General features: G+C 43.7%; 1 protein-coding gene across 3 annotated transcripts in view; it reads left to right on the plus strand.

Annotated features, from left to right (window-relative positions):
• Nucleotides 1–566: 566 nt before the first annotated feature.
• ano8b (anoctamin 8b) overlaps nt 567–14259 on the plus strand; it is a 43687-nt gene continuing 29994 nt past the window's right edge. For 2 of the 3 annotated variants that reach the window (XM_047587694.1, XM_047587696.1), the window contains exon 1: nt 567–965. In XM_047587694.1, coding sequence (XP_047443650.1) covers nt 791–965 — 175 coding nt within the window. In that variant the 5' untranslated portion in view covers nt 567–790. Of the gene's footprint in view, nt 966–2003; nt 2267–14259 lie in introns of those variants that run through there. The other variant, XM_047587697.1, reaches the window with a different exon arrangement.

Consider the following 14259-nt stretch of genomic DNA (forward strand, 5'->3'; position numbering starts at 1 on the left):
TATTATATGAAGTACAGGCGCGCACATTAAAAACAAAACAAAAACAAAAAAAAACATGCATAATCAGATAAAGACAAAGATATTTAAGTTACCACCACAGTCCAGTTTGTTCCTCACAGGGGGGCTGTGTTGTCCGTGTGCAGGCCATGCTTTTTATTTATTTGAGGTTTGATTTTACCTTCATGTAGTCTTACTGATTTTAAATCAGTATTGCTCAGAGATCACCGCGGTGCGGTAAAAAAAAACACTCTGTTGACTGTGGAGAAGGTGGATGGTCATGCATGCTTAAAATCATTCTTATAATCTTTCAAGTTTCATGTAGGTTGTTGTAGTCTTTGTGTGCCTGGAGAGTGGATTTGTGATAAGAGTAGCCTTAACTGACTTTACACGAGAGGGATCCTAATTTAGCTGCAGACAATAATAATAATTAATAATTCAACTAAGCGAGGCCACTCAGTTATTAGGTTACTACTGTGGAATATTAAAGCAAGGTGCATGTGTGTGTTTGTGTGTGTGTGTCACCCACCCCTCCCCCGCCCTCCCTCTCTTTGTCCCTCCTCTGTAGCCGCTGCTCTCCGTCTAGTAGCCGCTCATCCTGCTCCAGAGGTACCACCAGGATGATCCGCCGCTGCACCGACGCCGACAACCTTCACTTCACTTTCATTTAACCCTTCACTCGGACCCCCGCCGGCCGCCCTGCTACACCCATGCTCTGCCCTCCTCCTGAGATGCGATACCGCTGCACAGTTTCCCGGAGAATACCTTTATCCGTCCATCGCTGATAGAGAGCATGCCCGACGCGGGGACGGCATCGGCGGCCGCTGCAGCCGCGGCGGCCGCCAGCGGCGCGACCTCCGCCGGCGACGGCCCCGAGAGCTCTCGGCACCGACACCGAGCGCAGCAGGGAGACGCGGAGAGGCCGGACCCGGGCGCTGCCCAGCCGCAAGCCTCCTCCGGTGTACTGGGTGAGTGCGGAGCGTCTCTCCAGTGTCTTCTGTATCTCTGTGTGTCTCTGCGTGGAGGATGCGGCTTCGTGTCGGAGGAGAGGGCAGGTGAACGTGAGGATGGGAACCGCACCATCACACAGCTCGCGACACCGTTCTTTTGTCTCCACGAGGGCGTCCCAGAGTTACCAAATGCTCAGGCCTGGAAATAATGGCTCTGACTTGTGTTACATATTCATATAGGCAGATTTATGGATATTTTATCACCTCTTTGGGAATATGACTGCGTTTGGCACATGGTAGTAGTTTGACCTTATCGTCGGTTATTGAGCAGCCTACCTGATCGTCTGGGCTTGTTTTCACAGCAGCTTCAGTGTTTATGAGCAGTTCTTGCCGTAGTTTTTCCCCCACAGCTTCCTTACACGCCACTCAGAGGCTGATATTTCTTTTTATTTAAAGGATTTTCATACACTTTCATATATAGAACCATCCTTCCATATATCTCTTTGTGAGCCGTTTGTTATCCCCCCTCATTGCATAATATTTATTTACTTCAAGATCACCCAGGGATTTCTAAATGATCCTAGTCTGACGTCTGCCACGTTATTCCCTCTGTATTAGTTTCCATTCTAAGGCAGGTGCATGTTTTGTCATTTTAATGAGGGTTAAGCTTTCGGTGTCTGTAATTCCTCACAGTGCGTGCATGTGCATAAACTGTGGCTCTGCTATCCCACTGCAGTTTGCAAAAAATACGGCTCCTACTTTTTTTTTTTTTTTTGTAAAAGGGTAAGCTGAACATTGTTTCTGTTTACAAGCTATGGCACCGCTAGTGGATGTGAATAGGTCATGTCATAGTGGTCTCTTGGAAGGATTTGTGCGTGAGGCTATTTTTGGAGCGGACCACAATATTAGCTGGGGTAGGGAGCCTCAGCTGCCCTGCCCGGCCAGGATTGTTTTCCTTGTCTGCATGCGGGGTGCAGAGACGGCCTCTGTGCTCCCTTACGAGTTCTGCTGCAGAGTGATGCAGTGGAGCAGTGGGCTGTCAGCAGAGGAGCGCTCCTTTCCACACTTGGTGGAGGTAACCCGAGTAGGCAGCTGCTGACTGGAAGAGTGGACTGATGTCATCCCGCTCAGAGGGTGGCACCCGGTCGGGCCCACCTTGGGCGCTCGAATGGGTCACAGGAGTTTTTGGAAGGTCGGCGCGGTTAAGAGCGGTTCGGTTTTTATAGCGAGTTAACTTGCCAGAGGCGGCTCTGGTGCAAATACACCGACTGGATGTCTAAACCTGGGAGGATGGAGGCAGCGAACACAAGACTTGACTGGTATGGAGTCCTCATTAGTGTGGCTCAGATAGCAAACCTTTAGTACTTATTCTGTTGCTGACAGAAATATAACACCATGTACCTAAAGCTGCCGGGTTCTGAATGCTGTCACTGAATGTGTCGTCAGATTCCTAATATTTCCGCAGTGTTTGTTTCCTGATTTGTTGTCATTTGCTGGTTTTGTTTAAGCATCGTTCTTGTTAGTGTTTTTAGACACAAACACACCATTAACTTCTGTTACTAAACAAAAAAAATCATTTGCAGAGCTGGAAGCAGGGCACTGGAAGTACTGATCTGACAATTTTAGATAATGCCCATGTTCCTACTCGAGTTTCGTGGCATTAAGTTTGAGGGACCGTGTTTATTAGCCTGCAGTTTTGGAGAATGCTGCTTACTACAAGTCACACTACTTCCACAAAGTACAAAAATACACATTAGGACTGCTGACATTAGCATTAAATAACATTTAAACCATCTTGTGGCAATGCAGTGTTCTGCTGGGAAACTTTTGGACCTGGCATTTGTGTGGATGTTACTTAGACATGTAGCACCCACCTAGACCAGACCAGGCACCCCCCACCCCATAGTAATGACACTCACTGATGGCAGCGGGATGCAGCCTGACACAGACACACACAAAAACACTGTATCCCCTCAACCCATAGGACCTAAAGGCCCCCACTAACAACAGTGTGTAGCCAGACACCCTAAGAAGGCCCATGTCCATTCTCTGATAAGTTACAACTGTTTTGGAGGGACAAGGAAGACCTACACAATATTAGGAAGGTGGTCATAATGTTATGTTTTACTGCACCCTAGTCTTTCCTAACAACTCACAAACACACTCTCGCGCTTATACACCTGTACTCATTAACTACGTCACAGATAATGTCCCTGAGATTAAAAAAAAACATTGCACGTCAGAAAGGTATCAGATGCACTGGACGTGTATCAAAGTGTTTCTCTCCTACTCCCGCTTGTCTGTATATTTCATTGCATGAGTTATGAGCGAGTGCTTTGGGAATATTAGTGGGATTAGCATAATATCAGATAACTGCCCTCACACGTGTTGGTGTCAGTCAGCGAGCGCAGCGGCAGGTCAGAGCGGCTTCTCCGTGCAGTTCAGATTTTGGTTCCAGTCCGGGAGGATTTTCCTCACTGGTGGAGGCGCCTGGATGCCCGATTGTCTCCTCGCCTCAAATGCATTTTTCCTAATCCCTCCTCAGTAGACTGGGGAATGGCTTTGATCCTCTCAGCCATCTTCCTTTGTAGCTCCAACACCCACGAGCCGGCGTTTCAAGGATTAATTAAGCGCCCGTCGTTACAAAAAGCAACGTAAAAAAGTCGCACCAATTAGTTTGTGTTCCCTCTGAGGCCGGTGTTGATAAGAGCCCGTGTTAGGGAAATCAGGTCATGTAATTTGTGGTTGTCCAATCAGCCGGCACGGTGCTGTAGGATTTAGGACATACGCTGGGATTCATTCTCACTTTGGAAGAAGATGCAATGATAATTGGTTACAGATTGCAAAAGTTGTGTCTCTGCATAGATTCTTGTAAATTTGATCTGATTTAAATTCACATTGTTTCACTTTGGAATTTGCAGTTTTTCTCTCATCAGGACATAATGTATGGGACAGTATGTGGGCATATTGGGTAACAGCTCTAAGATTAGTCCATATTTGGCCGTTGCAAAATATTCATTAGACGTCTTTCAAACTGTGATGCCAGTCTGTATTTTACTCTCTGCGTTCTGTGATGGAAAATATATCATACTTGAAATATAGAAGAGTTGAGCAGCTTTTGCATTTAGAGGTTGGACTAAATCCTTTTTTCACCCCTGTTCTGATCTGAAAGCGCAGGTCTTCTTTCCTGAGGCACCACTGATATGCGAAGTGTCCATTTTCATCCCCGCAAACTTATTTAACTTCATCCCTGATGCTCGGCATTAATAAATGCACTTTATAGTCTACAAAATGCATGAGGAAAATGTATTAGGCCGGCATCGGCACTCGTCCGTGGAGCCTTGGCCAGGGCACCGTTCATTCCGCCTGCATCTCCAACCGAGTTGAATACCTCAGCTTCGCTTCAGACAGATTTAGTCAGGTTCAGTGTCACACAGGTTGCTTTAAATACTTCAGGGCAGCATTAGGAGCAAAAGGCATCACACTGAACTTCCAAAAAGGAGGCAGAAAGACGGACAGACTGACAGACAGACCAAGCTACTGTGCTTCTTCTGTACTTCTTCTTCTTCTTCTTCTTCTGCGCCCTCCCACGGCTTCATAAATGAAGGGGCTGATGAATGTAATGCAGTTTGATATAATGACAGCTCTGTGTTGTGGCTAATGACTCTGAACTTAATGCCGCTCTCTACATCTGCCTCTCTGCTGATCTCACTGTTATTCAGCGCATTCTCCACAGAGATGCATTTCCTGTTCCCTCTTTCTTCCCTCCTTCTAGTGCCAGTGCTGAGCCACACATTAGCTGCATTAGTAGTGGAGGAAAAAAAAAAACACCTCTGTATGTGTGTGTGTGTGTGTGTGTGGGGTGACCTTGCTGCTGTGTTGACTTTATTAGCCCTACCTGATGGTTCAATCACACGGCTGACGGATTACTCTGGTTAACCAGCTTCTGATGGGGGACATTTCATGCTAGAATTAAGCCGAACGTCAGGCTAACTACTGGATGAAATTAAACGGCCCCGCTCTCTACGCTCTTTACACATGATATTTATCAGGAGCAGCTCTCCTTGAAACTGACGTCATTAAAGCCGGACAGATGATGGTAAACAGCTGATGTTGGCGTTTGCGTGGTCGGTACCAGGGCTCCATCTGCTCACGTTGCTACGGCCCAAACTGATCTTTCCGTTGCCGCAAACAATAAAACCATGGAGACGCGAGGGTTTAATACGACGGATCGGTACCAACGTCAATCTGATCTCATTAAGCGTATCATGTGTCGGCTGTAGTATTTTGAATTTTCTCGATTACAGTTATTGTTGTCCAGTCACAGTAGCTCACTAAATCTTTTTTTTTTTGGTAGCAATAGAGACGCTAAGAATATACTAATCCATGGTTTTATATTAACTTAAATAACTCTTGTCTGAATTAACCTCACTCTATCTGACCTTGGTTGAGCACATGGACTTTCATGTATAGTCACTAGGGCTGGATGATGTGACCAATAATGTATATCACTGTATTTTTCAAAATTCCGACAATATCACATGCACAATCACGTGTTCACAGCATTTTCTACTGGTTGAGAGAGGAGTTAATGCAGTAGATTGACTGAGGATGAACTATTTTACTGTGATGATGAGTAAATATTGCAGAATAATCCCACAGTAGTAGTAAAACATGCATGGCCCCATGTTAGCGCTGCCTGCTGATGTAGAAAACTAGGAACGTTTACGGCTCGGAACTCGAAATTAAAGAAAGAATTAAATGTTATCAAGATGAAATGAAGAAACGGGGACAATTACTGGCTGCTGTAAAAACTGTAGTCTGCACGCAACCTTTTTGTTTTTCTCTCATTCATAAAAGGCTTTAATTGGGGACATTTTCGGGGACAGCTTTAGCCAGAGGACAGGTCATCCAAAATGGGGACTGTCCCCAGAAATCGGGAACGTCTAGTCACCCTTAAAAAACCCAAACAAGAGACATCACCTTTTTTTTTTTTAAGTCCTCTCACGTTCTGCTGCTTCATTTTTCAGACCTTTCCACCTTCACCACGGCTCACAGTGACACAGTCGCTCTGTGAGTGTTTAGAAACGCTACATTGAAAATGTTCCGGTCTGAAACTGTGTCCCGAGGCGCAACTTTCCAAACACTGTGTAATTAAATACAGCTGCATGTGTGTATATTGAAAATTAATATCATAACGAGAAAGATACCGGTATTCAGTATGAACCGATGTACTACCCAGCCCTCATAGTCACTTTTCATTGTACAGGCTGGATGACAATCAGCACTGCAGCACCTATTTAAGGCACAGAAAACGTTTGAACCTGGTTGATACACTTAAGACACATGCGCTTAGTCAGTAAACTCAAGGAAGTAAAGACCAAACCATCTAACTGACAGCTCTCTTAGCTCTTTTTAATAAACCTTGCTTTTCCAATCTTCAGGAAACGACATCCCTCTCCAACCGCACAGCTGTGTACATACCTATATCCAAAACCATTAGACGCGGATATGTTTTAAGAAGTTGCCAGAAAACTTCCCTGAGTTGTGATTAACCATCTGTCTTGCCAGTGGTGATTCACTCGCCCTAGATTCTCAACTTTTTTTTTTTTTTTTTAAATGGCTTAATCATATCGCCCGTAATGCCGCTTCGCTTCTAGGCAACTGACTTCCAAATCTCCGTTCATGCCCCGTGGACGTTTACACTCTTTCCATTTATAGCTGTGAAGATTATCAAACTGTACGCGGAGAACGATAATGCACGCTCCGAACGCCGAACGCACTTGAAGCACAGAGAGGAGCGCTGCTGGCGTCGCCTTGTGTGGAAGCAGTGACATGTTGCAGAGACCTTATCTTAGCTTAGGCTCCATCCTCTGTGATCAAGCACCAACCGGCCTCCTCCTGTGTGCACTGATAATTCATTCCTAGAAGGAAAAAGTAGGATTGATGTGGAGTCGGTCACTCAGTCCTTTATCCTCTGGAGCTGCACGGGCTAGACCTGGATTTTTTTTTTTAGTTGCTAAGCAAAGGCAGGAGAAATACAATGACCATGGTGAGGAATGCTGTTTTTAGCCTCGGTCTTAGGGAATTGCTCCACATTAGTTGCCCTGCAGTATTCAAAGAAGGGTAAAGGGCTGCGAAAGTAACAAGCAACACATGAGGGAGGAATGCTCTTCCTCCTGCAGCTCATAACTGGACACAGTGTTTCCCACACAATGTTAATACTACCCAACAGGGTCTAATTTACTCCGCCATGCTCCCATAACAAAATATTTTTGTATGTTTCAAACAGTCAAACAGTTCAACAGTTGTGCTCATGTAGTTTTTCCTGTTTCTCCTGAAAGCATCTCTCCCTCCCTCCCCTCCACAAACATCAGTCACTTACCTTCTCTGTAATTTAACCAGTGATGTTCATTACCACCAATTTCCTTTTTGGATCCGATACTGAGTGATATTCAGGCTGGTATCGGCGATACCGACCCGATAATAGCGATACTTTGTGTAAACAGACCCTAATGTGTCTGGTGAACCTAAAAATCATAGCTTCAGAAATTATACTTATAAGAAGATCAGACTAATTTATGTATTTTAAACTCAGACGTATGTTGAGGTAGTGGCCTCATTTACTATATAGTCGAGTTAATACAACAACAGAAAAACCAAACAGAGACACAGTCACACAAAATATGTGGAAATATGTGAAAATGGTCTTTGCCTCGGATTCTGTGTTGAGGTTTAACCTGAGGTGTTTCACAAGGTTTGTTGTGTTGCCACAACTCAATAGTTTAATTACTTTCCACTGTGTTACTACATTACCTTCAATGACTGAAGTATAGAAAGTATCGATGTTTTGATTTGAGAATCCATTTTAGAGCGTGAAGACCTGGTGTCGGAAGTGTTATGTGTTACGTGTGTTACATTATTAGATTCTACGTGTTTCCTTCCGCTTGATATATGTATCTATGACAGAAGTTTGTTTATCTTGTTTCTCCTGCTCTTCTTTTCAAGGTTTCTTCCTAAAAGGGAGTTTTTTCTTGCCACCTTCGCCCTCAGGTTTGCTCTGGCGGTTTAAGGCCGTTTTTTTTTGTAAAGCGTCTTGAGACAATTTGTATTGTTATTGGCGCTATATAAATAAAACTGAACTGAAGTGTCGGTGTTTCACTATCAGCATCGTCGCTAAATTTAACCCGACAGAGAAAACGTTACTCTCGTGGCATGTGAAGCTGTTTGTGTATTTAAAGAGCGTGAACTAGATTAATTTTAGAAGAGCTAGCTAGAAAAGTCAGGCTGAAAGTCAACAGTTTTCTTAAAATAAGTTTTATTATAATTTATTTAATATTACATACATTTGTCCATTGAATGCCATGTTTCAATACTTTATTTGTAGTCATCTTAATGTAAATGGATTACATAGGCTGCTGCCAGTTTTGGCTAAATCAAATATCTGGTAATTTAATGACAAACTGGTACAAAACGAATGCTATTATGTGATGTGTCATTTACTGTATAGTAGTTTTAGTTGTAATTGGACCATAATTTGGGGCATTTATTAACTCTTTAAGACTTAAACATCTGCCTGTCGATATAAAGAAACTTGTGGTATTTGAATTACTGTCTCTTAACTCATCAATGGACAAAATTCACAAAGTGTGGCTGAACGTTGGTGCGATGGCCGGGGGAGCCCCAGGAAGAGAGAGTTGTTTGGAGGGATTTGTTGGTAAAAAATTAAGTTGTTATACACTTGAGATGTCACGAAGGTCTTCCAGAAAAAAGCACAACTACCCAGTGTTCAGTCACACATTGAATTCTGTCAATGACGCAAAAACCACTGTGAGCTACAGTAATGGATTGCCGACGGTACGTTCAGTTCTGAAGGGTTAAGAGGTCTCAGGGTCTAATGAAATATTGTGGGAAACAGTGCTGGACATATTATCCATGTCAGGGTCAACAGAGACAAAGACACAAGAAGCATGGGAATTTGAACGTTACAATCTGTCCGTAATGTAGGTCCCTGTTTTTCTGCGAATACTCTCCTGAGAGTGTTTAACTACTGCACTTTTGTTTGGTAGTGAGGGAGGAGGGAGGTGTAACGTCATCTTCTCCTCATTACCCCGTGTGGGCAGCCGGAGTTAAATGTTAGCGGAAAGTAGTTCGGGCTTCCACTGATATCATCTCAGGAGTCATTCCTCTGTCACTTTTTCTCTTTTAGCTAATTCTCATCCTGATCGTCCGGCGCGGGTCAGAGTTTTTATCTTGCTAGTGCTACATCCTTCGAGGAGCAGAACCGTCCAGTGAGAGAGAGGGAGAGTAACAAATGTTCAGCTCTGTAATGAGGAAAACAGCACTTTGTGCCTGTATATTAGCATAAATCCCACAGCTGCATATGACAGATATGAGTTTGTCTATGGGTCCCCCTGAGATTCCCTCTGTTAAAGTGTCCTTTTCAGGCTCCTCTTATATAAATTAGTTTTCTTTGTTTGTTTACATAATCGATTTAGCAGAATGGCTTCTCAGACACTGTTCATTCTTTTTCCTCGGCACAAGCAGCGTCTGTCACTAACACACAGAGTTATTTTTATAGGTCCTTGTTCACCTTTCTTTATTGCAAGTGCCATTAACCTTCAGAATCTGCTATGGAGCCAAAGAGCCATAGTCGTAGTTGTAAATCATGTAGTTTGGGGCAAATAAAACCTAAGCAATATACAAAATGTAAAAAACAAAAAAAATAAAAATCCCGGAAAGTCATAGAACAAATGCAAAACAATGTGCTCATACTTAATTTACATACAGGTGATACATGTCAACATGTCATGAGTCTGTTACACTCTAGAGTGGTCCTTTAAAAATACAGTTCTTCTTTTTCCAGGTAAATAAATCCCTCAGTCCATGGTTCTGATCCATCTCATTTTCAAAATTAAATGCTGAAAACAGCAGTTCCTTGAACGGCTTATTGAGGCTGTGTCCAAACAGGTGAATTAAACGTGGAAAATAGCCCTCCATTCTAAAATAAACATGTTTACCACCTGGTACCAAGCTAGCTTTGGTCTCTGTAGATACTGTTCTGGAGGTGATGTTTTTTTATACATATATATATATATATATATATAACTCAACTCATTTTAGTTAGAGAAACTGGTTGGTGCACTGATGTTTCACATCTTTGACTGAGTTTTTAATCAACTGGTAGGTGGAATCAAGTCAATGACAGCTGGAAAACCACTCTAAAAATTCTATTGGTTCTCCCGTTTTTGTCCACATACAGTTCAGTGTGGTTACTGAGTTACATATAGGTGTTACTGGGGGTTTTTGGGTCCTGTGGGTTCAGTGGATCATCCCACAGACACTTGATCAGTTTTGAATATTGTGAATTTAGAGGCCAGGTAAACACCTTGTGCTGTTCTTCATGTTTTTTTGAGTTGTTAACCTGTTTTTGTGTGTGTCCCTGTGTCAGACAGCACCCTGCCCGGGTGGGTTAATGGGGTGGGGGCGCCTGGTCCGGCCTGGGCGGGTGCTACATGTCTAAGTAACATCCACACCAACGGTCACTGTTATTCACTTTTCCCATCGGTGGTCATAATATTGTGGCCGATCGGCGTATTCAAATCCGAGAGAGAGTGAAGATGCTGCTGTGTCATCTCTATAAAAATGTAAATATTCCTGATCTAAAATGTCTCACGCACCATTTTATACAAGGTTTCCGTAATAAACTTCATGCTCCCTCTAGACGTTATAATATAAACCACTGAGAGTTTAACAAATCCAGACAACATTTGAACTCGTTTGAACTAGTTCTCCTCGAGTCTTCAGTTCTTTGTCTGATGACGCAGCCAGACTGTGGCCCACGTCTCTACTAAGAATTTGAATGTGGTTAAAGTCTGTCAACAGCTGAAGGGGACATTCTGATCATGTATTTAATCGTCGTTGGCTTATGAATGTTAAAGTAGAGGCTTTTATTTAACTTCTTTCTAATCTTCCATCCTTGTTGTTTTCCAGTTCTTTTCCACATCACATGTAACCGAACGTGATCTCCGCGTGTCCTCTGCAGGTTTACCGCACTTTGTTTTGTCACACGGTCATAAAATCATGATTGGAGTACTGCAGCTTTTACTCTACTCCGGCTCGTTTCCACTTGGCAAAGCTCTATGAGGAAACCATCGCCTGTCAAAGAAAATTAACCGCATTGCCTCTGCTACAACACCCATATTTGCATTTGAGAGGGAACTTGTCTGTTTTTTCTGTTTTTTTTTTTTTTTAATATTTTCTCCAGATCAGAGTTCATGAAGCATAAGAAGTTAACCTCCTGGTGTTTGAGTGGAAGTCTTTGAGTTTTAACTAAATGAGGATTCACCAAATCAAAGATGCATCTGCAATTTAAAAGAATTCTTAAAATCTCTCTCTCTCTTTATATACACATATATATATTTCTTACCACATTTCCGTTTGGTTACACATTTAAAAGTGACTCTATCCTAACACACACTCCTCTGTAGAAACTGAATGAACCAGGATTAACATATATCTCATTCTCCTTTTATGAAAGGCACAAAAAAAAAGAAAAAAATCAAAGCTGAGTCATTAAATGAGTTCCTCTTTATCTTGTCATTGAGTAGAAAAGGAAATGGGAGGAGCGGTTTAGTAATGTGCAATAACCACTGGTTCCTCTGGGGTATCGATCTGACTTGAAGCCTCCTTCCCATCTTTCCTGTCCAGGAATAGAATATCATACCATCGTACGGATCAGTTAGTCAGACGTCGGACTGACTGACTCAGTGCTGCAGTATTTCTTTTTCTCTAAATTCATTCCATTATCCTCCTCAGTTGCTGTAGTGCTCAGCGTAATATCAGGCGTGCGTAGAAACACCCAGTTTGCCTCGGCGTTTACTGGACGTCTCACTGCACCGGAGTGCCTGATTATCCACTGATTATAATGATTGTAATTCCGAGACTCTGCCACATAACTAGACCCTCTCAGTTTTGGTGAAAGCATTCTCATTCACAGGCCATTTGCAGTAACTCAATCAACGTTCACTAAATAGTCGTGACCACAACTCTCCTGGACGTAAGTCAATTAAATGATTTTGAGCATCGTACAGTCATTCAGAGGTACAGTAACGGGCCTGCATTAGACACTAATGCACGCTGTTAAAGCTTTTTAAAAATGCATGAGTCTGTTTTCTCTCAACGCCTGAGTTGTTAGGTTCCCCATATGGTCCTGTGTGTGCTCTGAATACGGAAAAGTGTTTGTCTTTTTAGCTGTTTTGCCGATGGGCCTCCTCGTTGCCTCTCCCATGTCTGGAGGTAGCACGAAGCGTAAACTGGTTGCAGGGAGAAATTACCCGCGTGACTCTAAAGCTAAATTACTAACAAGACCGCATCATTGATGGAGTGGAGTTTATTAATTGACAGGACCCAGGGTGCAGGGATGAGAAGGGGTCGAAGTCCGGGGACGAGTGAGGTCGAGTGCGGAGCCGGATGATGATATTCAGACCGAACCAGATGTTGTGTGTCAGCGAGATTCGTCTCCTTGTTCCCCTGGTTCCTGCAGTGAAAGAGGGAGTAAAGAAAAGAGAGGGACAGTGGGGAGGCTGGAGAACTGAAACAGATAATTAGAGAACAAGGTAGATACACTGTTACGCACCAATCAGGCATAACATTATGACCACCTTCCTAATATTGTGTGAGTCCCCTTTTTGCAAAACAGTTGTGATTCATCAGAGAATGAACCTAATATGTGGTGTCTGGCTACAGGATGTTGTTATTGGGGGGGGGGGGGGGGGGTCCTTTGGGTCCTCTGGGTTGAGGGGAGGGGCCTCTGTGGATCATCCCACTAATACTTGATCAGTTTAGTGAATGAGTTAGTGAATCTGGAGCCCAGGTCAACACTTTTTTGTTTTTTCTGAGTTGTTCCTAAACCATTTTTGTGCCTGTGTCGGGCGTTTCCATGGGGTGGGGGTGCATGGTCTGGTCTAGATGGTGGGCACATGTCTAAGTAACATCCACGTGAATGTCAGGTCCAAACAGTTTCCCGGCAGAACGTTGAATTGTCACAAGATGGTCGAAGTTATTTACTTCTCCTGTCAGTGGTCATAATGTTGTGGCTCATTTTAAACAGCCGTTCAATTGCGTTGCATGTGGATGCAACAAATAAGGAGCTGGAGAAGAGTCATGAGATCTTAAAGGTCTTCATCCTTTTTTAATAAATGTCTTTGCAAACTCCTATGGTCAGCCATTAAATAATTATGGAGACATCTCAGTCGAGGCCAAAGCGGCGGAAGAACAGGCCGATCTCAAGGATAAAAGCACCTGTATGGTGACGCAAGTTCACATTAGGGTTTCCTTTCAGCAGGCGGAGAGGCAGGAGGTGTCTGTTCCACCTTTGCGACAAATGGGATGAAGATGTCAATGCCCGTGGATGTCACAACTCTGGTTTCCTCATTAACAGTCGCGGGGAGGATAATAGGGACTCGTCCTTGGCTTCGGAATAACAATGATTGCATGTGACACTGGAGCCGCCTGTGGCCGAGAGCCAAGAGGAAGACGAGGAAAGAGCATGTCGGAAGAAAAGGGCCACAGTGCTCACACAGCAGAATAGTTGAAGTATCACTTTTCCCCCCCGTCCCATCTTCTTTCCTTTACATCACTTTGTGTCTCTGCTTTCCCTAAATTGGCCTCCCTCGTTTGCCCGCTCCGTCTCCCTTTCTGCCAAGTAGGCTAATCGCTGGTTTATTCTCGGTGAGCCGCCGCACTCGTTAAAAATCTGAGGTTAAACGAGGAAAAAACAACGTTCTGCGCCGCTCAGTCAGGTAACAAACATGAACGGAAGACAGTGCTGAGTCCCTCTCGTGTCCGGGTCGACGTCGAGTGCTCCCTCATACGACTACAGACCGGTTATCTAACTGGCCGAAGTGAACGTTGTCAAGAGGGGGGATTACGAATTATGAATAAGCGAGTGGCGATGATGAATATAGTCGAGTGAATAGCGGGCTTTGTGCAGAAAACAGACCTCCTTGTTGAGCGGTGGGCGACTGCCAGTGTGGAGGAAGGGCTTTCTGGTGAACACACAGAACAGAGGGACGTGGATTATACCAGGCAACAATGCGGACACACGAAAGAGGTCGTTTCTGTGTTGCATGGAGCCACTTGAGGGTCCCTGCAGCGTGGCGTTTTTTGGCTGGAAAGCTCGTGGTTAATTGTGGTCATTTTGTTTTTGTTCTTGCCTTAAGTTTGATGAGGATTTTTTTTATTTTATTTTTTTGTCAGGCATTTGAATACGAAGCAGCAGCCAGTTATATTTTAACTTAGCATAATGACG

This window comes from Mugil cephalus, chromosome 6 (genome assembly GCF_022458985.1).
Source record: "Mugil cephalus isolate CIBA_MC_2020 chromosome 6, CIBA_Mcephalus_1.1, whole genome shotgun sequence".
Lineage (NCBI taxonomy): Eukaryota > Metazoa > Chordata > Actinopteri > Mugiliformes > Mugilidae > Mugil > Mugil cephalus.